Source organism: Amblyomma maculatum, chromosome 9, assembly GCF_055883805.1.
Source record: "Amblyomma maculatum isolate TAMU_Amacu chromosome 9, ASM5588380v1, whole genome shotgun sequence".
Classification (NCBI taxonomy): Eukaryota; Metazoa; Arthropoda; class Arachnida; order Ixodida; family Ixodidae; genus Amblyomma; species Amblyomma maculatum.
The window spans coordinates 85,107,682-85,132,544 of record NC_139352.1 but is presented as its reverse complement, the minus strand read 5'-3'; the positions used below and the strand labels follow the sequence as shown (position 1 = coordinate 85,132,544).

At 47.8% G+C, this 24,863-nt stretch overlaps 1 protein-coding gene across 1 annotated transcript; it reads right to left on the bottom strand.

Annotated features, from left to right (window-relative positions):
• Positions 1 to 6,972: 6,972 nt before the first annotated feature.
• Positions 6,973 to 22,506, bottom strand: LOC146179659 (uncharacterized). The gene is made up of 2 exons (XM_084580234.1): positions 22,326 to 22,506; positions 6,973 to 7,923 (listed from the first exon to the last, which is right to left on the bottom strand). Exons 1-2 carry the CDS (start codon positions 22,504 to 22,506, stop codon positions 7,028 to 7,030), a joined length of 1,077 nt encoding a protein of 358 aa, XP_084436360.1. The 3' UTR covers positions 6,973 to 7,027.
• Between the last annotated feature and the right edge of the window lie 2,357 nt (positions 22,507 to 24,863).

Sequence of the window (24,863 nt, the reverse complement as noted above, 5' to 3'; positions counted from 1 at the left end):
GTGCGAAGAGTGCGCAAGAGTCGTTTCCGCCTCTTCCAGATGCGTACAAGGTAAGGGTCCGGACTATCTGACGGGGCTGAAGTGGAACTCTCCTGCGTAGCTTGTTTCTGAGCATGTTTGAGTGCTTTTGTCCAGCTCTGAAGACTGCCAGTAGTATGAGAGGTGTCGCGTATAGTGCGAAAGGTATTCCAGTTTGTGTGGGAAATTTTACGTTTACGTGGACGGGTACGGCTAGGGACAGTGATGTTAATAATGTAATGGTCGCTGAGCAATTTTTCATCTGTAACTTGCCAGGTGACCTCTCGCAGTCCGCGGCCCACTGTGAGGCCTGGCATGGTGGATTGTTGGTTCCTGTAACCTTCCCGGGTAATGGAGTTCGGGGTGTTATAAACAGTTATTGAGCTCCGTTTAATGCGTCGTTGAGTATACGGTCAGGTCGGAAGGTGTGTGGGTAACCCCAGATAACGTGCGGGGCATTAAAATCCCCACCTATCAAGAAGTCGGAGTCTCAAAACAATCTTGAAGTAAAGTGCATTAGCGGTTTGAAAAGCGTGTACTCTGTAGGAGGGTTATAAAAATTTAGAATGGATAAAGGGCGAGATAAGTGATCAGAATACAGTGTAAATGCAATAAGGTGATGTTCAAGACGACTGGGGACTTCAATGGCCTCAAAGCGGTTGTCCCGACGAATATAAGTGCTCACTAATGGTGCACAGTCGCTGTCATGCGCTGCATCCAGGGCACGGTAGCCCGGAATACCTTTAAGAGCACGCGATTCTTGAATGAGAATGACGTGGGGCTGCGAGGGTAAAGTCAGGAGCCATTGGATAAAGAGTGTTCGATTGGTAAGCAGGTTTCTGCTATTCCACTGTACAATGTGTATGTGATTGTTCCCTGCCATTCTTAAGCTACGTTAGCGCGCTTCTCGGGAGGGACAGAAGAGGATGCAGCAGTTGCTTCAGGGGATGTAGATGGACGGGGCCGTTTAAGAGAATGATTTAGGAAATCCATGCGTTCATCATCCTGCAGGAGATTGCTAAGGAGGGTATGCATGAGTTCGAATGCTTGGCGAATGGCGGAAATTTCTTCTGCAAGGTACCAGATAATAGGGTCATTTCAATCTTTTATGTGGCGCATATAATTCTCAGATGTGATAACTGGTGTGGAATCGGAAGATGTATAAGAGAAAGGTTTGGGAGGGGAAATGGGAAGTGGCGGGCTCGGCTTACCCGGTGGTGGGAGCTTAGCTGGCTTGAGAAGCGGGCGTGGGGCAGCTGGCAGTTCTTGAACTTCTTGATGCCAGACATTGGTCCGAGGGGGTGGTGCCGTTTCTTGATTTGCATGTGACAGAGGGGGGAAGTCCTCGCGAGTCGGAGGATGATGGGGTGGCGTATTCTTCTTTCCAGGGTGACCAGACATTTTTTGTAACGTAGTCAATAGTCGCTTTGTAGTGGGACGCTGGGAATTAGATGGCTTTTTCTGTTCTTGGACAGAAGGTTCCAGCTGTTCCCTGAGACTCTTCCTTCGGTCATATGCAGCCTTGTGGCTGTTTTGGTCTTGTTGTTTCTGTACAGGGCAGGTGAGGTCAAAAGTTGGGTGGGTTCCACCGCAGTGGAAGCAATAGGCGGAGCAACGATGTGGTTCATCTTGTTGGCTGAGCTGGGCTGAACAGGTGGGGCAGCGTTGATATGTCGGAGGGTGAGGGCAGTTCAGCAGCCGATGACCATATTCACGGCACCTGCTGCACTTCAAAGCATTTGGTCTTTCAGGCTTGCATCTGTACAAGACGCGGCGGAACAGAATTTGTCGAGGTACATGGGTGCCTTCAAAAGTTATTAATACAGACTCGGTCTGTCCCATCATACGAGCGAACAGGATCGTCGCATGCCACGATTCAAGACTTTCTAAAAGCTCGGCTTCTGAAAGACCTTTCTCGATTCCATGAATTACGCCCCGGCACGATGCCACCGGGGCCGTCATGTAAGATTGGATGTTATGAGTTTTGGCTCGGATGGATAACGAGGAAAGTGCTGCTACCTTTCGGGCGGTCAATTCGTTGGTGGTCTTCAGAAGGATGACATTCTGGTGGTATTTGATTTGCAGAGTCAGAGCCTCTCGCTCATGTGGCGCCAAGTCTGCTGCTGAGGAAATTTCTTGAAGAATTTCGTAGGGTTTAACCTGGGAGATATTGAGTGTACTTGGTGCCCTGATTACGACAGTTTTCAGCGTTGAGAAATGTGTCGCCGGAATCTTTTGTTTGCCTTTCCTCTTTGGGGTAATCCAGTCAGACGCATCGAAATCTTCAGAGGTATGAGCGCGTTCTTCTCTGGCGTCTGAGGCATTGGCGCGTGCTTCGGCAGCGTGGGCACGTGTTTCTCCAGGAAATTCATCGACGGCGCGTGGCGGCGGCGGTGCCGTTGCCATGGTAACACAATCGAGATCCGTGGCAAGGCTTAGCGAGCCCCGGGCATCATCGGAACCTATATATGGTCGGTTCTTAGCCAAAAAGCTATCAAATTCAGCACATGAGGAGTCAGAATGATCCCAGGTACTTGCCGAATGACGTGAGTTGGGCGATGGAGGTCCCAGGGTTGATGGTCTGGCAAAAAGACGGTAAATTCCGGAGCTCGATGTTCCGCCGTCTCGGGAGCATGAACGACGCTTACGTTGGATTCAACTCGTTCGCCGTCAGAAGTAGGCTTTATTTTTCCGCAATTACTTTGAGAGTATACGCGTGTTGCTCTTATAACTATAAAAGGCAGCTTGCTTCTTACATGTTGCAGAAATGTCTGGCTGCAAACATTATACCTTAATATCTTAGTTTCTTTTTTCCGAGGTTCATTTGCCAGCGGCCTGTGGCAAGGGACCATTCAGCTTCCCGTTAGAGCCCCGCCGCTGCCCTTCTATGCTCCACGTATGTCCACATCGTCCCATGGCGACCGATGCATAGACGTTGAGGACTGGCTTATCAGCTACGAACTGGTCTCTGCGTTTAAAGCGTGGGAGGAGGAGCGCAAGCTGCGGAATGTTTATTTTACTTTTGGAGACGCTGTTAGATGTAGTTCGAAAACTACAAGGCTACCATCACCACCTGGCAAGATTTCCGGTGTCAACTGCTCGGAACATTGGCAATGATGCAAGAAATCCGATGGTAAGCGGGGTCAAAATATTTTAATACTGCCGGGAACAGTAAAGTTTAGCTGTAAAGGCGAAGGAGAATACGATTCTCCGCCTTTGTGAGGCACTTGCAGGGCTTAGGATGGATTGTATGGCTGGATTGATAGAATTGAATTATGTCTTTGAAAGTTCACTTTAGGGGAAATGAAGGCGCAGTATAGATATGGTTGAACACCACGAAATTTGACATCCACGTTTAGGTCAAAGTCACATGAAGGACAAATTTAGTGTCACATGAAGACCTGCTGTAACCTAGCGTAGTGAAGTTTTCGCTACAATAAAACAGGTGGTTTGGCTCTGGTTAACCCTAGTTGAATTGCGCAAGCAACGGCGGAAGCTTCTTTTGCCTGCTATATTATTGCCCTACGTGCCTGCCTGTCTTAGGGGTAACGAGAATGCAAACAATTTGGCAAGCTGATTCTGATATCACCCTCTCGTATGAAAGGAGCGACCCGAGTTGGCAGCTCCTGCTCGTGGCATAGGGGTAACGTGAATTCAGTAGTCATGAGGGACCACGGATACGGACACGGCACCCAGCGACGAAGAGCTAGACCTTGCGTAGTATCGCTTTCACAATAATATACTGTTTCGCTGTAACAATACTCTCTTTTCCTTCGTGTTGCTATTTCCGAGATGGAAGGCGTCGTACTAGGGCTCACCCCTGCTGTACCAATAGTGATAGTAAATTGTCAGGGCCAAGAGCTCACGGCCGGTTCGGTCATTACCAACGACCCGGAGGAAGCGGAGGAGACAGCGATCGCCCTCGCGATAAGCTCAACCTCAGCCCTTCATATAGTTAGCGACCCCAAAACTGCAATAAGAAATAACAGCAAAGGCAGGATTTCCCCTATAGAACTCAAATTACTGCTTGCCTCTCAAGCAACTCACCGTTCAATACTGCTAATCTGGACACCAGCACATTGCTCCCTTTCAGGTAATGTGGATGCCCACAATTTCGTCCGAGGACTCGTCAGTCGGGCGACTGGACAACCCCTCATGAGGTTGGCAGGGGACCGTACAGATTCCTATCAAGAAATTACACTTTTCTCCAATACCTACCCTATACCCGCCGGGATACATATCTCTCATAAAGGCACAGAAAGTCACCTGGCGAAAATTACAGACGCCTTCCTTTCCAAATCCAGTCACCTACGCCCACGCATAGCCTGCATTATACACCCCTTACTGTAACTCATGTTACCAGAGGGCCAGCTTGCACCACATATTATGGCCATGCCGATGAGATCCCCCTCAGTGGGATCTGCAGCTCTACACCTTCCAGCAGTGTGAGGCTGATATGCTCAACTAGAACTCGCTAATCCAATGAGGGCTATCGAGCGTGCAACGCAGGTCACCAAGCTCAATGGCCACCTAGCGCTGAAGCTCCTGTCTGCCTCACTTCCTCAGTTAATAAACGCTTATCCTGCTCCTCCTTCTCAGTTCCGTTGTAACTAAATTTTGTGATTATAGCGTTATCGCGGTCAAGTGGCCGCCGACACCTTATGTTATACCATCTAATGAGGGTCTTTAGGGTATTAAAGTTAAGTGAAGACACCAACAAGTAAGGGGGAGCTGCAAAGCTTTAAAATCTCTAGAGCCTCGGTTATTTGGCACGGGCGGGACAAATGCTAAATTATACTTACCTGACCTGCCTGTCGATCTTAATCTATACACTGATATGGCGTTTATTGGAAAGATGGACTCTCGTAAAGGAATATTTCGCGTTAGTGGGTGTATAAGGTTGATTAGTGGGTAATATTGGTATAATCTAGTGTGATAATCCAATGGCAGGGGCGCGAACATTATGATGTGTACCATTCATGTGTACTATATGATATTGTCACGTGCTTTGGAGCGTCATGGGAAGTGAGAAGAAGGTAGATTGTGAAAAGGAGGAAGCAGAAGCTGACGTGCCTTGGGCACTCTCACTGCCTAGAATAAACAATTAGCACCCCCGTCACGTACTGAGTACGTAACAGTTGTGGTGGAGGTGAGAGGTGGATTAACAAGAATTTCCGTTGTCTTCGACGAAGCCACCCACTGGATTGTTTACCGCCCCTACCATCCAACGTGGCTCAAGATGGAGACGCCAGCCAGCAATACTGTATGGGCAAACTGGTAACATTATCGCGAGCCGCGCATCTTTGGTGCAAAATCGGACGAGGACGTCAACGAGTGGTTGACGAACTACGAACAGGTAAGCGAGTGTAATCGTTGGGATTCAACCGAGAAACTTGCGGACGTGGTCTTCTTTGAAGGAACAGCGCTAATTTGGTTTGACAATTATCATGTTTCACCCTGCTGGGATCGTTTCACAGGAAGAGTAAAGAAGTGATTTGGTGACAGATCCGCAAGAAAGACACGAGCAGAGCACACGTTACGGCAGCGAGCCCAGGTATCAGGCGAGACGTGCACCACGTATATCGTGGACATTTTGAAGTTGTGCAAGATCATTACCCACGGATATCCGAGGAAGATATATGGGGATACGTACCCAAAGGCATCGGTGAAGACGTATACACATTCCTTATTAGCAAAGGTAATTTGAACTACACTGCTGACGTGATCAGGCACTGCTGTACCTTCGAAAGTTAGAAGTTGCGCTACATCACACTTAAATTTAGGCGACGGGCCAACGTCAAGTGCGTCGCAAGCGTTGATGTAAGTGCTCCGGAGTCGTTGGCTGACCTTTGACGCCGGATCGTTTGAGAAGAAGTGCTGCGCAACAAAGTCTTCCTAGCTGGGAAGAACACCAATATGACTGTTGCGCGTTGCAGGCAGAACCCGCGACCGCATCTGCTTCCTGGACGTCGGCTCGAAATACGCCACGCATTGACGACCGCAGACAATATGCCGACCTCTACAGGTTTTCCCTCTGAATTTAATCCTAGCGCCAGCGGAAATAATCTGAGCGCCGACTGATATAATCTAAGCGCCATGCGATATAATTCGAGTGCCAAGTATTTAATATTAGCGCCAGCATATTTAATCCAAGCGCCAACTCGAATAATGTCCGTACCAACCAATTTAATCCGAGTGCCAACGCAATTAATACAAGCGCCAGCGAATTTAATCCGGGTGCCAACCAATTTAATCTACATGTGGAAAATGAATGTGGTAGAGGGCTCCAAAGCATGAAACATGAATTCCAGAAATAAATAGAAATTGAGATCATATTCCAGACCATGCGACGAGTAAGCGTCACATCTGCATGCACTATTTCGCTTTGTTCTTATATCTTGCAACAACCAAGAACCATATGTGCAGCTGAAAAAAAAAAAGCGGTTTGTGACACGTCTCTTGCAGCTTTTAGCTTAGATGCATGGCAAGTGAATAAATATACCTGTCATCTTCTAATTGTTTGGTTAAGCACTGCTTATCATGGGTTGTCTTATGCACTGAATCTGCATGCTGATGGCAAGCGCGGTCTTCACACAACAGCCGGCTGTTTTTAGAAATTGCAACCGGTGCAGAAATGTATTTGGGTTTCTAATCATGATTTAACACCACTAGCAGAAAAGGATCAGTGTAACACACAGTTGGTTTCGGCGTGAAGACTTAGAGTAACGCTACCACGGAAAGAGAGAGCGCGTCCCTGCTTTCAGTCTGGCCGCGGCACGGTAGAGTGAATGAAACTATTCACAGCGGAGCTTACAACCGAGGCCAGGAATAGCTACTGGCTTCTCACTATGGTCACCTTAGCAGCAGTATTTAATTTGCCTGGCCGGCAATCCTAGCAGCGTAGGTTGCCAACAAACTATAAGCACGTCCAAGCACAGAAGTAGCCGACTGAAATGCAATTTTATTTTCTAGGAGACATTAGGCAGGTCTAAGTGTAACTCAGAACGTTTTACATATCGTCTTCATGCAAAGCTGCCCGTATAAAAGAAAAGTTATGGCGGTCAAAAGCAGCACACTCTACCCTTTGTATTTGCTGCATAGAGTGTCGGGCAGCGTCGAGCAACAAACTGCGCCGATGGTCCTTTTTAGTCATTCCGGGAGGAGTGATTAGCACCAGGTCTCTCCGCTCGCTGAGGAAAGCTTTGACTTCCGACTTGAACTTCGAAAAGACTTCCTCTATAGGGTTGAAAAATGAACTGTAAGGAGGCAGCCGCTTGATCGAGTGTGTCTGACTGGCCAGGCTTGCCTGTTCCGCACGGCTGTGAGCTGGAGCGTTGTCAAAAATAAAAACCGCTTCAGAACCAGGTTCTTCACTTTCGACACGGGCTGATATGTCGCTCAAAAATTCATTGAAAACGACCCAGTGAACCTTGTCTACGGCCGTCCAATTAATGACACCATTTGCGGACATGCAGGCTAGAATGTTAAGGTTTACTCCTTTGATGCCAGTCGTCGTCTGCACCGCAGGCTGTCCCTTCACTGCACGGCCGAAGCTCCTTGAACACCATATGTTACAGTTGGTCTCATCGATGTAAAACCTGCACAAGCGAGGTCCTCCACACTGCAGCCATTGAGCGTATGTTTTACTGCTGCGTTTCACGTCGTCTCTGTTGCGGTCAATCGGCCTCTGAGTCATCAACTTCATAGCGTAACCGTGCGAATCCAGTAGGCGATCAATGCTACTTGTGCTGATGGCGATTCCCGGCAATTCTTCTTCCACTGCTTGCTTTATTTGCTTTAGCGTGAAAGCAGGGTTGTTATTCACAATATTCTTTAGAGACGTTACTACCTCATTTCCGAATTTCTTCGATGTTCCGCCTTTCTTCAAAGCTTCTCCATCGCTCGCTGCAATGAATCTCGCCGTCCTTAAATTGATGCCCAGCGTGTCTGCCAATTTTTTCACATCTCCTCCATGCCTCGACGCTTCGAGAATTCTGGCCCTGTCATGCTCGGAGACTTTGCTGTTCTTTCTTCTTGGTGCACCTGGAGGCTTGAACGGCGGTCCCCGTTTTCGGTGCACGATTAGGATGTCAGGGCACTGCTCATCAGCTTCCATGGAAGAAAATAATGCGCATAAAGTTCATGCAAAATTAATGAAAACACGCAGACTACCACCTGCCTATAATATGCGAGTACGCACCACCGCCGTCCGGCTCTACTCCGTCGTGCAAATGCAGATGACAACGCGGCACACACAACGGAGGCGCGAAGATTGCCACCTGCTTTGAAATCTCTTGTCTTCTGCGTTTCTATCAGTTTTTGTTTTATGTTCTTGAGAAAACATTTCTATTTCTTGCAAAAGAAAGTACCCCTATTTCCAATAGTGAATTCACGTGTCTGTGTTTTCATCCATTCTCCTAGCATAGCGCAAAAACAGACGACAATTCGGCACCGAATAAATGGAGGCGGAAAACTTGCCGTCTGCTTTGGAATTTTTTGGCATTGGCTGTGTAATGTTTGGCTGATGAAATTACATATAGCTAAATTAGATACGGTTCATTAAACGTTTTTAATTGTGTTAAAATAATTGTGTTTCATCGAAGACATTTTAATTCTGTATATATTCTGTAATCAGCAGTGCGCACATTTGTGGGATACATTGTCCTCTTGGAATATAGAGCCAGTAAGCCACAGCTCTGGGACCTTTCAGTATTTCAGTGCCGAGATTGTGCGTTTGTCATAATATTGACGAAAGTCATCCCATAAGCTAACGCTGCGCTTACTCGTCGCATGGTCTGGAATGTGATCTCAATTTCTATTTATTTCTGAAATTCATGTTTCATGCTTTGGAGTCCTCCACCACATTCATTTTCTACATGTGGATTAAATTGGTTGGCACCCGGATTAAATTCGCTGGCGCTTGTATTAATTGCGTTGGCACTCGGATTAAATTGGTTGGCGCGGACATTATTCGAGTTGGCGCTTGGATTAAATATGCTGGCGCTATGATTAAATGCTTTGCATTCGAATTAAATTACATGGCGTTTAGATTATATCAGTCGGCGCTCAGATTATTTCCGCTGGCGCTAGGATCAAATTCAGAGGGAAAGCCTGTAGTCTTCCCAGCAGTGGATGGGTCGAAGAACCGCCTACATAGGCGGGGTGGTTTGTCGGCATTGCAGGCCCGACTACAATTACTAGCCAGAACAAGTTTGCACCCACTTTTACTCTGACCGCTGGCGCCCGCAACTCGTGTGTTATAGCAGTGGCATGACTAGACACATCTCCCGGTACTGTAGTCAACGAGGCATGCTGCCTCAAGACCATCACCTGTTGCCCACCACTTCTGATGTTCTTAATACAGACATTTGATGTGACCTAAACGCGGGCGTAGAGAATGTGGTGTTCTGGATTTTGATGTATCAAGTACTCCATGATTTTCTTCTGGGTCCCATCTACAGATCGATTGTGAATGATACCTCGTACGTATATACCTGGTGGGGCCAAATAGGTGTCAACTGGACCGGTCTCCTATTAGTATTGGGTTACCTTGAATCGCCAGCAGCTCAAAAATGATACGAGATAGATATGCAATTTTGAATAAATGTGCACCGAAATTAAAAGGCTGTTCACACTAATAAAATAGCCAGTTGTTGAACCTTCCTCTCCAGTGCATGCTGATCCAGCAGGCACTGAATGCATGTATCGAATTGTCAAATTAACATTTTTTTCTCAATAATTTTTCTGCCTATTGCTGATTAGGTTGCTGTTTCTTGCGAGTAAACAGGTTCATTGAACTGGTCAGAGAAACATCGAAATGAGACGTTTAAATGTGCGCCCTCCTTACACTGTAAAATAGAAAAATTTAGTCGCGTAACCATAAACTGCTCCAAAGCTTGTAAATGCCTACGAAATGGCCAGGTTTATAATGGGACACGAATGGAAGAGCCATTGATATGACAATATAGAAAACCCACTGTTTTCCCAACCTTGGAATCACAATGGATTAGGAAGGCCGTCATAACCTGGCTATGAATGAACACGCCAAAAGTAAACGAATATTGGTAGTGACATAGCGGATTACCACTGAACCACTGATGGCATGAACGATGGTCCAATGCAAGAAAAAGTTAGTAATTTCTTTGATAGCCAAAGTATGTGTGATATTGAAACACCGGTTTTGCAACATTTGACCGCCGGTGGTTCAATAGTGGTGTGCTGCATGGGAATGCATGTATCGAAGAGTTAAATAAACATTTTTTCTTAAACATTTTGCTGCCTCTTTTTTTAATGCGGTGTTGCTTGCGAGTAAATAGGGGAAGATATAAACCACAGATTTATCAGTGAGTGGGCATTTAACTCTGTGCCCTCCTTAAACTGTGTAAATAGGGGAAGATATAAATCACAGATTTATCAGTGAGTGGGCATTTAACTATGTGCCCTCCTTACACTGTAAATTAGAAAAATTGTGTGCGTAATCTTGTAAGATAAACTGCTGCAAGGCTTGTCAACGCCTGCGAAATACGTAGGTTTGCAATGGGACGTGAATTGGAAAGGCATTGATATCACAATATAAGGACACCATTGTTTTCCCAACCTTGGGAATACGGATGTATTATGAAGGAAGTCATGATTGGGTTATGAATGGACACGACAATAGTAAACGCATATCGGTAGTGCTATATAGTGGATTAACGCTAGAAACTGATGGCATGAATAATGGTCCAAAGTAAGAAAAAGTATTATTTCTAATAGAGGCAATGTAGGTCTGATATTGAAACACTGGTTTTCCAGCATTGGACCACTGCTGCTGGACCAATAGTCGTGTGCTGCCAGGGACGCGACTCTACAAGCGGCGGTTTAGGTTGCGTTTCAAAGACGACGAAGCGGCGGAGCCGCGTTCGTAGCAGCGGGCTACGTAGGTCTGTTGGTACATACTCTTCAGGGGGTAGATCGTGGAGTGACGTTCGAGTGCTGTGCGATGTTAGCAACGAACAGCGAAAGCAGAGTGAAGCAGAAAGAGAAGTTTTAGTTCCACCAAACAATTTCCACAAACATACAAAAAGTTCCAACAATACGCAACAATACATACACAACAATACGTCGCCCTCGATCGATTGACGCCACTAATAAGCTTCTACTGCTTCTCAATTACAACTGCTGCGGACACGATTTTGCGTACACGTTCTGTGGACAGGAATCTGTGAACATAGCGAAGTAATTCTTTCGCATTAATAAAGCACGACAGACATCTCAAATCTGCTCCCCTTACAACATAGAAGCTCGTGTGTTAGTGCCGCAGAAACCGCGTCTCGCCAACAGTTTCTAACTGGTCGGACAGGTACTCCAGATGACGAGGCGCAGGCTCTGCATATGTGTTTAACAAACGTTTTATTAGACATTAGACGTTCACATGGGCGGCGGCAAACGATCGAAACAGATAATGCACATGATTAAGAAGAAAGGAAAGGGCACGAAATACATGTGTGTAAAGAGAATTTATTGGGTAAATACGTACATACAAAAACGCACATTACTCACAGACCAAAGCACTATAAAAAACACTATGGTACATCTTTTCTTTCTTTCTTTCTTTCTTTCTTTCTTTCTTTCTTTCTTTCTTTCTTTCTTTCTTTCTTTCTTTCTTTCTTCCTTTCTTTCTTTCTTTCTTTCTTTCTTTCTTTCTTTCTTCCTTTCTTTCTTTCTTTCTTTCTTTCTTTCCTTCTTTCTTTCTTTCTTTCTTTCTTTCTTTCTTTCTTTCTTTCTTTCTTTCTTTCTTTCTGTGAGACAATTCAGTACAAATGGGCTCAGGAGGCAATAGCAAAAGGCTCGGAAAGAGCCTGACTAGGCTATGCCACCCTGACAGCGTTTGGCAGCACATGCTTACTTGCGGCTGCACATCTTAATGCGGACCCAAAAGAGTACACCAGTGTAAACACAGTAACAGACACATTTCCTTCGGTACTGTTCTATTCTTTCCTTGTAATGACAAGGGAACCAAAAAAATTATGTTTTCTAATAATAGAAAGTAACTTCTTTGATACTGCTAACGAGCACATGTTTCAGGAGACAAAAATCAATGAAAATGTAAAGTAGTACGCAAACACATGCACACAGTAGGAAGTAACTCACATAATGCATGATGACCACACCGAATAATGCACAAAAACCACATCAAGATTTCACTCAGGGGTTGAACTCACACACCTGCTCTGTTAGAAATATTGCTTTAACTAGCTTTTTGAATCATTTTGCAGATACTGTAGAATTTACCAAGTTTAATATGTCCGGGTGCTCATTGAAGAGTTCTGGCATTTGTTAAGATAACCTCTGTAAGCCATAGTTTGTGCGTGACCTGGCCTTAACTATTGCGTTATGTCGTCGTTCGTACGGGGAATGCTTAACTTTATAGTATTCCTGAAACCTGTCTCTGTCTACGCGGTATTGACGTAGCGCTTCCAGAGATAGTTTTCGCTTACACAACTGTTTGATCTTAAGTATGCTAAATCTGGTGACGTACGAAGTAATGCTTTCCGTGAAGGGCATGTTTCCAATAGCCCGTAGAGCTTGTTTATGGAGCGATAAAAGGTGGTTCACTTTTGTCTTGGTTGTCCGTGACCACACCAGAGAACAGGAAGTCAGGCGAGAGTGCACAAGTGCATAGTAGATTTTGCGTTTAGCATCAGGCGGTAGGAATGACCTCACTTTATGTAGTTGGCCAATGGCTCTATATACATTGGATCTTAAGAAATCAATATGAGGAGACCATGACAAGTTTTCTTCGGACAAGACACCTAAAAACCGGTTTGTTGACGTGTGTTGGATAGGCATTCCCTGGAAGTCGAGGGCTAAGGATGGTAAATTTGTCCTTTCGACCTAAACATTAGGTACTTCGTTTTTTTTCGTGTTCAATAGCATTTCATTTGATTTTAACCATGAATTTAAATTTGTAAGCCATATGTTAGTTCTTCCCATATATTATTTAGGTTATTTCCTGAGAAAATTACGTTTGTACCCATCTGCATAAACCACAATATTTTTCTGTCCTTGAATATTAACAATATCGTTTATGTATAGCAGAAATAGTACAGGTCCAAGAATAGACCCCTGGGGTACCCCATATTCAATTGTTTCCAGCTCGGACTGGACGTTATTTACTTTTGTGAACTGTGATCTGGATGTTAAATAGCTTTTGATTAGAGAAAGTGCTACACCTCGGATATCGTAAAAGGGGAGTTTATGCAAAAGGAGGTCATTCTGTACGCAGTCAAAAGCCTTTCTGAAGTATAAGAAGATATCTAGTTTGACTGTTTCCGCCGACTTAATTTTACAAAATCCGTACTGCTCTTTCTTGATTAAGTTGTGAGTATTTAAGAAGCCCGTTATATTTTTGTTAATGATCTGTTCTGCTACTTTAGAGAAAACAGAGAGGATTGAAATCGGCCTGTAGTTACTTAAGTCGTCAAGGGATCCTCCTTTATGTACGGCAGAAACTCTACCTAATTTGATTTTGTCCGGAACCTCGCCTGTTGTCATAATAAGATTACAGATATGGGCCAGTGGGACTGCAATTAAACCACTCACCGCTTTTAGCGGTTTTGCTTTGAAGTCATCGGGGCCACAGGCTGAGCTATCTTTCGCTGACACAATAACACTCTGCACTTCATGCTGGTCTGTAGGGGACAGGAAGACAGTTGAGACACAACTGCTAGCGATATAACTTTCACATGGTATACCAAGATAGGCGTCCGAGGAGGAACCTCGCGGTATAAAAAGGCAGAGTTCTGTCCGCCTGTGGACCGAGATAATGTTCGGGTGTAAGCACACGAGGCGCCATGCTCAGCCAGTACAGGAGGAGCGAGCGACCAGGGTAAGACTCGTCAGCTAATAGCCTCTCCACCTGCCTTAACGCGAATACTCGAGCCACTGTCGGGATGCACGGCAGGCCAAGGCCTCCCCTGCTCCTCGGAAGATGTAGGATGTGACGGGCGACTTGCGCTGTCTTCCCATTCCAAAGAAAAGTTCCTAAAAGGAACGCGAGTCTGTTCGTCACACGGCGCGGGACTGTCGCGCTACGCGCCACATAAAGGGTGAAAGCGCACGCTCGTGTCTTAACGACACTAAATTTAGCATTGAGCGCGAGGTTGAAACGCGCTGCATCAGACAGCGCGTGCGTGGCTCGCGAGACAACTACGCCCCATGTCTGGGGGGAGACCCCGCTTGGCTCAAACAGCACGCCAAGTACACGCACTGCGTCCACGAACGGTATGGCTGCGGCTAAAGGGCCCCTGCACTGTCCGAAGTGGAGAGCGTTACTTTTCTTCGGGTTCAGCTGCGCTCCAGATACAGCTGCGTATTCTCAAAAGATGTTCAAAACAACAATGAAGCTGTCATTGTCACGCACGAAGAGTGAACTGTCGTACGCGTATGCAGATACAACGACAGTCTCCTGTCCTACTGATGGAAAACCTCGAATACGCCTGTCCGCGGCGACCCTACGCAGCAGCGGGTCGAGCGAAAGTATAAAGAATACCAGCGAGAGCGGGCACCCCTGACGCACTCTCCGCGTAATCGGAAACTGCCGGCAATTTGGCCATTCAGTACTAGTTCACTGCTAAGATCTGTGTAAAGGCCGCGTAGGAGCTGAACGAATTCGTCAGGAAAACTAAAAGAGCGGAGCATGGCGAACAAGTAACCATATTCTACGCAGTCGAAGGCCTTTGCCTGGTCCAAGAAAACAAAAGCTCCAGTGATCCGTTTGGCACAGGCGTATTCGAAGACGTCTCTCGTCAGTGTCAGCGAAGCGAACACCGATCGTCCAGGTACCGAACAGGACTGGTATGGGCTAACCAAATCCTGAAGGTAGATTCGCACCCTGCGCACCAGGAATGTGGCTACAAGTTTATCGTCGGTGTTAAGGAGGGCAATCGGTCGCCACGATGAGGGACTCGGCAGCGTCATGCCCTCCTTCGGTATTAGAACGATAGGGCGGACACTGAACGAGGGTGGCTTGGTGCCGCTCTGGAGGAAACAATTTACGAGCTGAAGTAAAGAAGGACCGAGGATGTCAAAGAAAGTAGAATAAAAACCGGTTACAAGTCCGTCAGGACCGGGAGCGGTCGACTATTTCATGGGGCCTAAGGCACAACACACCTCCTCTAAAGTTACCGGCTCCTTAAGTGCCGAACATGCGTCTTCTGGAAGTTGAGGAAGAGGCCCATAGAAGGAGCCAACAGCTTCTTAAATACTGATGAGATTGCGGGAAAAACGTTGAGTGCGCTGCTACTCTTCACAACGATATAGATCAAAACATGTGAACAAGATGTGCTATCTTCGCATCAGCACGGCATTTTTCATGGATGTGGGCGGAAACTGAGATCGCTCATTGTTCCTGACTGCTAGGGTGCCTCAATACATTAAGACTTTACATGTTTGCATCGCGCCATCTAGAGTGATGGCAAATAGCATCCACATTTCTGTTTCTGGAAGCTGTTTGGCGCGCTTAAAAAAAACAAGATTGCCGACGATTACGGTTCTTCCTAATGAGAAGTTTGAGCGCAACTGATCAGCTGTTTAACCATTTTCGATAGAATGAGGCATATATTTCGAGCAAGACATGTATATAGAATTACCGACAACTTTTTTTTTTCACACATATTCCATTATGAGACTTGAAAACGCTGTGGCCAAAGTTATCAAGCGTCTCATCAAATGTCTAGCAATATGTTTTAAAGGAAAATGCGGGCGGGCTATATCCGGGCTAGGCCTTCCTCAAAAGCCAAGGAACGATCGGCTAGAGATCCGGACTACCAAGCCAGCTGTGTATATGCAAACTACATCAAATATGATGCTTTCCTCTGTAAGCGTGTAAATTCTTGGTTACTGGACATGTTACCCTGCAGTTCTGTGCGGGCGCTCGCATAATTTATGAATTATTTTTGCAGTAGGTACAATGCGTGGTCATGTTAAAATGTGAAGCGTGGCTTTCATAATTGGCTCGCAGGAATGCAAAGGCGCATCGTCTGTCACTCTTGTTTCTGTGTTAACCTGAATCTCGCTCTAAGGGAAGGAATGAAGGTGGGAGCGAAAGTGGAGCTGGTGGTGGTAGAAACATTTTATTGCCATTGGAACAAATAGTGGGCGCGACGCCCCCTGCATGGCGCTTGGGTGCTCCCTTACTACATGGGAGATGCCTTTATAAGACAAAAGAATGTCTTTGAAGAGCAATCCTCCTCATAGCACTGGAAATTATATTCCGTTGGAATTAACTTGAGGTGCTGTTCATGAAAGACTCCCTTTATTATAAACTCTCTCAAAATGATACAAACCAAATAAATGTTAGAGAAAGCCTCTCCCGAACCAGGGGTTATCGCAGGCAAGAACGAATTGAAAATAAAAGAAAATGGGAAACTCCCAAGGGAAAATTTAAAGAAAGCCAATCATAAGAAAAAGAAAACTATGGCACAAATGTCGGGTGGCAAAAGTGGTTTTCAGGGCAGAAATGCCCCGAGACAAAATGGCTTATTATAAAGACGAAAAACTAAAAGCACGAAACACTGCGATCTGCAGAAGAACACTGCGACATTCGGTGATGGGGTTGAGGAAAGGTGAGCATGTAAGAAGGATGTGTAGGAAGTGTCTTGGTTTGTCGCAGAGTCTGCATGATGAGGAAAACTGGTCTGGGTATCGGGCATGTGGTAGTGTAGGGTATGGAGCAGTCCGAGTCTGCAAGCTTCGCCAGTGTACGGCCTGCGCTATGGTGAGAGAAGGGGCTATGGGTGTATATTCCCTTCGTTTATCCCGGTAGTACGAGAGAATATCACGGAAGAAGACTAGGCGCTCCTCGGCTTGTAGAGGGAGCTCCATTCCTCTAGCCCGGAAAGTATGACCTCGGGCTAGGGAGGCCGACATGTGCTGGCGTCCAGATGAGGCTTATGGGGTGCCGGGGCTGCCATAAGCGGAATATGAGTGGCGTGGTGCGAGGTATATAGACGTTGGCATAATTTAGAATCGCAGGTTTGGAGTCAGATATAATATTTGTGGCAGATGTAGAGATGAGAGCAGGCGCAATGGCTGCCTCCTCTGCCTCTGTAGTAGAATGGGCGATTGTAGAGCTAGAAGTAAGCTGCTTTGCTTGATTGTCGGCTACAGCCAGGATCATACGGGAGCCAAACGTATATTCTGCTGCGTCCACGTAGACCACCTCTTGGTCTTCGCTATACTGTCTGTGAAGGGCGTGAGCCCTGGCTATTCAGCGGCCCCGGTCTCGCTCAGAGTGCTTGTTTTTAGGGATTGGATGTATGATGAGGTTAGAGCGGAGGCTAAGAGAAAGGGGGAACCGTCAATGGGGTGTGCAACTGGGCTGAGGTTTAAGTGGGATAATAAAGTGCCGCCAGCCACAGAGTTTGATAGGATGGATACTTGCGCTGTTGATGTAGCCTGTCTAAGGTCCTCGAAAGTGTTGTGTACACCGTTTCAGGAATCGGGCATTAGATGTCGGGCTGTTTACGAGCGACGACGACGACGACGCGAATCCCAGGAACGGGCGCCAAAGAGCTGCACTCTAAAAATTGTTCACAGGAAAGGAAATGCGCTGTATCGGTCTCTCGTGTTCTGTGGACACCTATACCGCGCCTTAAAGGAAAAAAGAAGGGGGAGTGAAAGAGGAAAGGAAAAAGAGGAGCCGTAGTTAAGGAGAGCAAGTAGGAGGTGGTGAAGGTTTGGAGACCCCGGCCCTACGGGGCTTGGACGGTAGGTCAACGCCGCTTGCGGCGGGGGCTAGCCAGCCACCGAATTTTATCTGTTGTAGGCCGTCTTTGCACCCGCCCCCACTTCGGTGGTGGTGGACGATAGCTGTTGTTGCGGCGCGCGTCTTTCTCTCCGCCTCGCCGGGGTGGTGCAGTGGTAAGACGACCGACTACTGTGCCGGAGTACCCGGGTTCGAACCCGACCTCGGCGGCTGCGTTTCGATGGAGGCGAAACAAAGAGGCGTCCGTGTGCTGTGCGATGTCAGCGCACGTTAAAGATCCCCAGGTGGTCGAAATTTCCCCGTAGCCCTCCACTACGCCTCCTCTTTCTCTCTTTCCACTTTCACTCCAGCTCGTGAGTGACGTCGCTGAGTTTGCAGAGCACTTCGTACGAACCGGAGTAGCGGCGCAGAAGCTTCTCGGAGCGACCCCGCTGGAGAACAGGAGTCCAAACCCAACCATGATCGCCGGAATTGTAAATTACCTTCCTGTAATGAAGGTGGTAGCGCTGAGCATCTTTAGCTTGCTTTTTACGGACTCTGAGTCTACCCAGCTGGCGGGCGGCCTCAGCGTGCTGAAGGAATTGGTCAGCGCAGGCTACTCATGAGTGGGAAAGACCTGGTAGTTGCATTGCGTCCAACATGGTAACAGCTTCGTGGCCGAACACCAAGCGAAAGGGTGTGAAGCGGGTCATTTCCTTGACTACAGTGTTATACTCAATTGTTACATACGTAGTATCTGGTGCCTGGTCTTACGGTCCTCATCAACGTAGTACATAGAAAGCATATCGGCGATAATCTTGAGTCGCTCAGCATGGTCATTCGTCTAAGGAAGGTAAGGTGTGGTTTTGCGATGACAACGGCCACTGAGTCGCACAATTTCTTGGGTTAGAGCTGAAGTAAATGCCGTGCTTCTGTCACTTAAAACGAACGCAGGGACACAGTGACGAAGGACTAGATAAAAGATGAAAAGTTTTCAATATCAGTATACGTGCCGGTGGGAAGAGCTTTGGCTTCAAAATTGCAGATGATACAATCAGTGATGACTGTAACGTGCCGGTTCTTCAATGATGACGTAGGAAATGTCCCGAGAGAGTCCGTACCGACTTGGAGAAAAGGTGCTCGAGAAGGATGAACAGCTAGGCTGTAGAAGGGCGGCCAGCTTCACTGGTGGCGTCTTCCGACGTTGGCAATCACGTCATGTCTTAGCATAGCGCTGGAAAACATCAGCTGGCTTGGGCTAGTAGTACTTCTGTCGTACTTGTTTCAAGGTGCGCGAATAACCGAGGTGTTTGGCAGGAAGCCCGTCATGGCATGCCTGCAAAACATCGGTACGGAGCAGCGTTGGGATCACCAGCAATTACTGATAGTCTGTTGAAGAGTAGCTTTTCTTGTAGAGGACGTCATCTCGCATGGAGGACGATAGGCCACGCATAAAAAGGTGAGGCGGCAATAAGGCGCTCCCCTTGAGGTTCACGAGAAGCGACCGCGGTTCGGTGTCGCCTCGCTCCTGTTGAGCGAAATCAGGTGTGAGAGCGCCGAGAAACATGGAGACTTCAGTGTAGAATACGGGATAGCGTATAGGGATAGACAGTCAGCGTCACTGTGTTTCTTGTCGGACTTGTATACAATGTTGACGTCGAATTTGGAAAGCGGAGACTCTAGCGGGCTAACCGGCCCGAAGAGCCTTAATGTTCTCTAACCAACAGAGTGTGTGGTGATCGCTGACCGATATAAACGGCCGACTATAAAAGTATGCAAATACTATGTTATCGCGAACATAATTGCAAGGTTCTCTCCATTTGAGTAGTAGAATAGTTTGCTTCGAAACGAGGGAGGGTGCGGCTGGTGTAACTAGCCGTCTCCTCAAAACCATCTTACCACTGAACGTGAACTGCTCCAAGGCCGACGTTACTGGCCTCAGTATGATATTCAGTGTCCGCTCCTCGTTGAAGTGGCCAAGTATGGGCGTTGTTTAGATGCATTTGTGTAGCTCCTCGAAGGCTTTGCTGCTTGTCGGCCCAGATTAAAGGTTGGTCGTCCTTTACTAATCGAGTCATTGGTTCTGCTATTCGGGAGAAGTGCACAAAACATTTGTAATATACACAGAGGCCCGAAACCGACGCACAGAACTTTTATCAGTGAGAGTCGGGAAAACAGCTACAGCAGCCTTGCCTCTGGATCAGGGTTGATACGCTAAGCGCCCACGACGTGACTTAGAAGCTTCAGCTATTTTAATGCAAGATGGCATTTTGCACGTTTTAGTGAGAGGCCGGCCGCGCCGATGGAATTTAGCACGGCCTTCAAGCGCTTGAGATGCGCCTCGTAGCTGGCAGAGAAGATGACAACGTCATCAAGGTAGACGAGGCACGTCTGCGATTGAGGCCCGCTAGGACAGTGTCCATCATGTGGCTGGAGGGAATTACAAGTTGAAGTGAAGTACCTTAAATTAGCGGTCTTCTCGCGATCGCCTTCATCGGTTTCGACCGGCGAATACCCACTGCGAAGATCAAACGACGAAAACTATCGGGCGTTGCGGAGTGGTTGGAATAAGGCGTCGAATCGAGACAATGGGAACACGTCGTTTTTTTCGTAATTTTGTTCAGCCTCCTGCAACTGACGCAGACTTTGAGTGTTCCGTCCTTTTTGGCGACCTGCACAGCTGGCGAGTGAGGCCCATGTGCTTGCGAATGGCAGTACTGAGCATTTATCAAACAACGCCCAAATAGCCTCTCATTCCTTCGCCGACACTCGCGAGTGGCGTTGGCGCATATGGCGATTGGTGGGACCAAATACATTGGGATTCCTTGCTACTGTCGTCTGTTTAACCTCGGAGGCAACGGCAAAGCATTCACGGTTAGAGTCACAAATTGCTTGAAGGCGGCGTTGCTGGTCAAGTGGCAACTCAGAATTCACGTCATTTTGAACAATATGTGCAGTGTTCTCGCGAGGGTTCTTGTTGACCAGCCATATACTGCAATGGGTGGAGGGCTCGCTGATTTTATGAAAATAAACGACCGCTATACCGTACGGTAAATGGAGGTATTCGGCGCTAAAGATCGTTAAAAACAGTTTTGTTCGCTTCTTACTCAAAGCAAAAGTACCACCGAGCTACGCAGATATCACATTTGTTTCCGCAAGGCCTTGAAGGGTGGGAGTGTTGTTGCGCTGCACTGTAACAAGCAAGCGGGTGCGTGGAGGCAAAGTGACGTGGTTAGCGCTGGGAAATCTGGTCTGTCTGGCGTGCAGTCGTCAGAAATTGCACTGTGTGTAGAAAAAGTAGCCATTACGTCACGGAGGTCGATGATTGCGCCGTTTTCCCCACGAAAATAAAGACCGAGGTTCAGGTATTCGGCGCTAAAGATCGTTAAAAACAGTTTTGTTCGCTTCTTACTCAAAGCAAAAGTACCACCGAGCTACGCAGATATCACATTTGTTTCCGCAAGGCCTTGAAGGGTGGGAGTGTTGTTGCGCTGCACTGTAACAAGCAAGCGGGTGCGTGGAGGCAAAGTGACGTGGTTAGCGCTGGGAAATCTGGTCTGTCTGGCGTGCAGTCGTCAGAAATTGCACTGTGTGTAGAAAAAGTAGCCATTACGTCACGGAGGTCGATGATTGCGCCGTTTTCCCCACGAAAATAAAGACCGAGGTTCAGGTCCTTGGAGCACTCTGCCAACACAGCCAAGCAATAAACGAACGATACGTGGCGAATCTCGATTCGACCTGCGCACACTCCGGGCGTCACCACATTCCCTCCGGCTGTCCTTAACGGCGCTCCGTGCCAAGGATTCAGGAGTTTGCGTAGGATTGCAGGAAGGCCACGGCTCAAGGGAAGTTGTGCGGCGGTTAACAACGACGACTGCTATCTCAGCAGAAAGGAGCTCACTGTCGACAAAGTGCGTCGAATCACGTGTCGTAGGACTGGCGGGCCGTTCGGTGCGTCGAATTGCGGAGTCGAAGGCAAGCTTCAGTGATCGTCGGAAGATCGTTGGACTTATTGGCCATTCGCAGCCTGGATTGGGGGCGTCGGAGGAAAGCTTCGACGATCGCCTTAAGGCGGTCGGATTGTTTGTTGAAGCGGAGCATCGGAGGTCAGATCGTTTGATCGGATCGTCGAGCGGAGGATGTTGGCCATAGTGCTCATCGACGGCGGCCCTATCTCCGAGGGTAGCCATCGTCAATTTTCCCGTTCCGGACTTGGGGACTGCCTGAAGGAAGAGCCGCGGCTTGAGTAAAACTGTCACAAGGATGGTGACCTGGACAGGCATCGCGATAGGGATGCAGTTAGGACGTTGTCGCTGAGGTAGTGGTCGATGTCTCGGGGCTGTTCACCTTATCGCGGCAGAGGAACATCCGGTGAGAATCTGCGCAAGCCCAGTCCGGTACGGGGAGTTGCCCAGTACGTGACCGCGGGGCGTGTGCTCTCTTAGTGGGTGGTCGAGCGTCACCTACACCACTAGAAACTGGATATCGGGGTGCAGGACGAGCGGGAGGAGAGGAGCTTCATGGTGCCGGTGGTACTGGCGCTGGGGTACGATACAAGTCGCTGTAGGCTATGATATACCGCGCAGTCGGCTGCGCGACAGCATTGATGGCACCGCTGGGCGGATCTCCCCACGCACAGCATTAGGGATGGCTCCAACACCCGGGTGTTGCTGGAGACAGGAGAGCTTTTGCAGCTCATTGCGTGCAAAGCTTCGGATGAGTTCACGAAGGCCTTCACGCTCGCTCTTGGACAACGGCATGTGGAAGTCCACAGCAGTGATGTTGCACGGCGATCATAGTGCACAAATCGCTACTGTATGGCATACTCCCTGCTTGTCGCTTCTCTCGTAAAATCAGCCACAGTACACGGACGGTCAAGTACAAGGCCAACAAACAGCTGCTCCTTAACGTCTCTCCTAAGATGGCGCACCTTTTTTGACGCCGAAATGGTAGGATCCGCACGTTTGAAAAGTCTAGTCCTTTTATCGCGGAGCATGGTGCCGCTGTCACTAGGCCTCTGCGCTAGGGATTGTACAGCCAGTTCAGCCATCGAATTTCTTGCATCGTTGCCAATGTTTCCGAGCAGTTGCCAACGGAAATCTTGACAGGTGGTGATGGTCGCCTTGTAGTTTTCGAACTACGTCTTAACAGCGTCTCCAAAAGCTAAATAAACATTCCGGAGCTTGCGCTTCTCGTCCCACGCGTTACGCGCAGCGACCCGTTCGTAGCTGATAAACCAGTCCTCAACATCCTCAGATCGGTCGTCATGGGACGACGTGGACATACGTGGAGCATAGAAGCGCAGCAGCTGGGCGCTCAAGGGAAGCTGAATTTTCTGGCTTTCCACCGTAGTTGTCATTGTTCGCGGTGGAGAAACGAGGGGACCACACTCCATCAAAACGCAGTTTAAAATTACCATTTATTATTTAAGTTTAAATTATTTAAATTGTCGATTTACGAAACGATGAGGGAGGGGGGGGGGGGGGGTTAAGCATGGCCTGAACTTGGTGCCAGAGCGGGAGGTGTGAGTTCCGCAGCGAGCGCTTCTCAATGCGCGGTTTTTCATAATTTGTATTTAAATTTATTTTTTGGAAAGGAAGGGGCCTTAAACTTTTGATCGACGATACAGAATTGTTACACCAACATCTAATCAGGTCAAGATCATGATTTCATATTTTACTGACTAAGCAATGCTATGCCAGGTTCCAGCTTGTCGCGTTAACCCGGCCGGTAGCCACGTTTGACCTTTAGAGCGACCGCAGTAGGGGCTGTCATCAATCCCTCGGGTAAACCCGGTCGGTAGCCACGCCGCGCCGCAGAAGAAGAAAGAACAAAGAGAAGCTACGTCGGATTTGCTTGCGAAACCTACCTGGTTCAACTGACTAAAACTAAACCCCATCTGATTTTTCCTTTTATTATGTACATTGGATTACACAAAGGAAAGGCGCGGTCTCTTCCAGACTTGAAAGAATGAAGAGGTTTTACCAGGTGGTCGAAATTTCCAGAGTCCTCCACTATGGCGTGTCTCATAGCCTGAGTCGCTTTGGGACGTTAAACCCCACAAACGAACCAGCCAACCAACCAACCAAAAAACACCAAGCAGCACATCCAGGATGAAATCTTCTTGCACATCGTCGTAGCTGAGGACATCGATTTCAATCCGGCCTACACATTCAAAGACATTTTAAATTTCTATCAAAGCTCGCATCGCAAATACCCTAACTCCTGCAAAAGCTTGAGAAAAGCGAACGATAGGCTGCTAACGACAAATGTCTAGCCGTAATACACGGAGGCTATTCCGAGCTCTCAATCCTACGCAGACCCGCATCGAAATTCAAAAACATTTACACTAAGCAATCCACACCTTTAAAGGCAACAATATGCAGCTGGCACAGTCGCTCCCGGACCGCTACTTGCGCACAGCTCAAGCTTGTCGGAACGTCGCCCAAGGGTAGACCACCCCCTCAGCCTATAGAATATATCAAAAATGCAGTCGCGACACGGACCCCGCGTGCCGATATCTCGTCTGGGCTCCTAGCCACCAGGGTCTTGCAGGGAACGAGACAGCTGCCGCAGCCGCCCGCGCGCTTTCTCTCTGGGCAGTTTCCTCGGCACTCGAATCGGCTGAGGACATCGATTCCAATCCGGCCTACACATTCAAAGATATTGCTACGCTATTGAAATTACAATAATGTAATTTTATCAAAACTCGCATCGTAAATGCCGTAACCCCTGCAAAGGGTTAGGAAAAGCGAACAAGAGGCTGCTCCTGCGCCTCTTCACTAACACGATGCTGTGGCCGTCAGTACATAAACATTTTGACCAGTACTGTGGGGAGGTGGCTGACGCCTACTACATGGTATGGGCCTGCCAACGAAACACATCCCTTCGCCCCATCCTTAACCCTTCCCGGAAGGACTGGGAGGCGACCCTACTCGGCTCCTGCGAACTACAAGCCCTAAAAGCCTTGACGCGGCATGCGCAGACGGCGGCAACCGCCAATGGTGTACCTGACTAGGGTCTCCACAAAGTATTGTAAGGCCGAGGCCCTTAATGCTCCGCGTCAAAGAAACATCCAAATATACAATAAACGCTTTCACCCCCACCCACCTCCAGT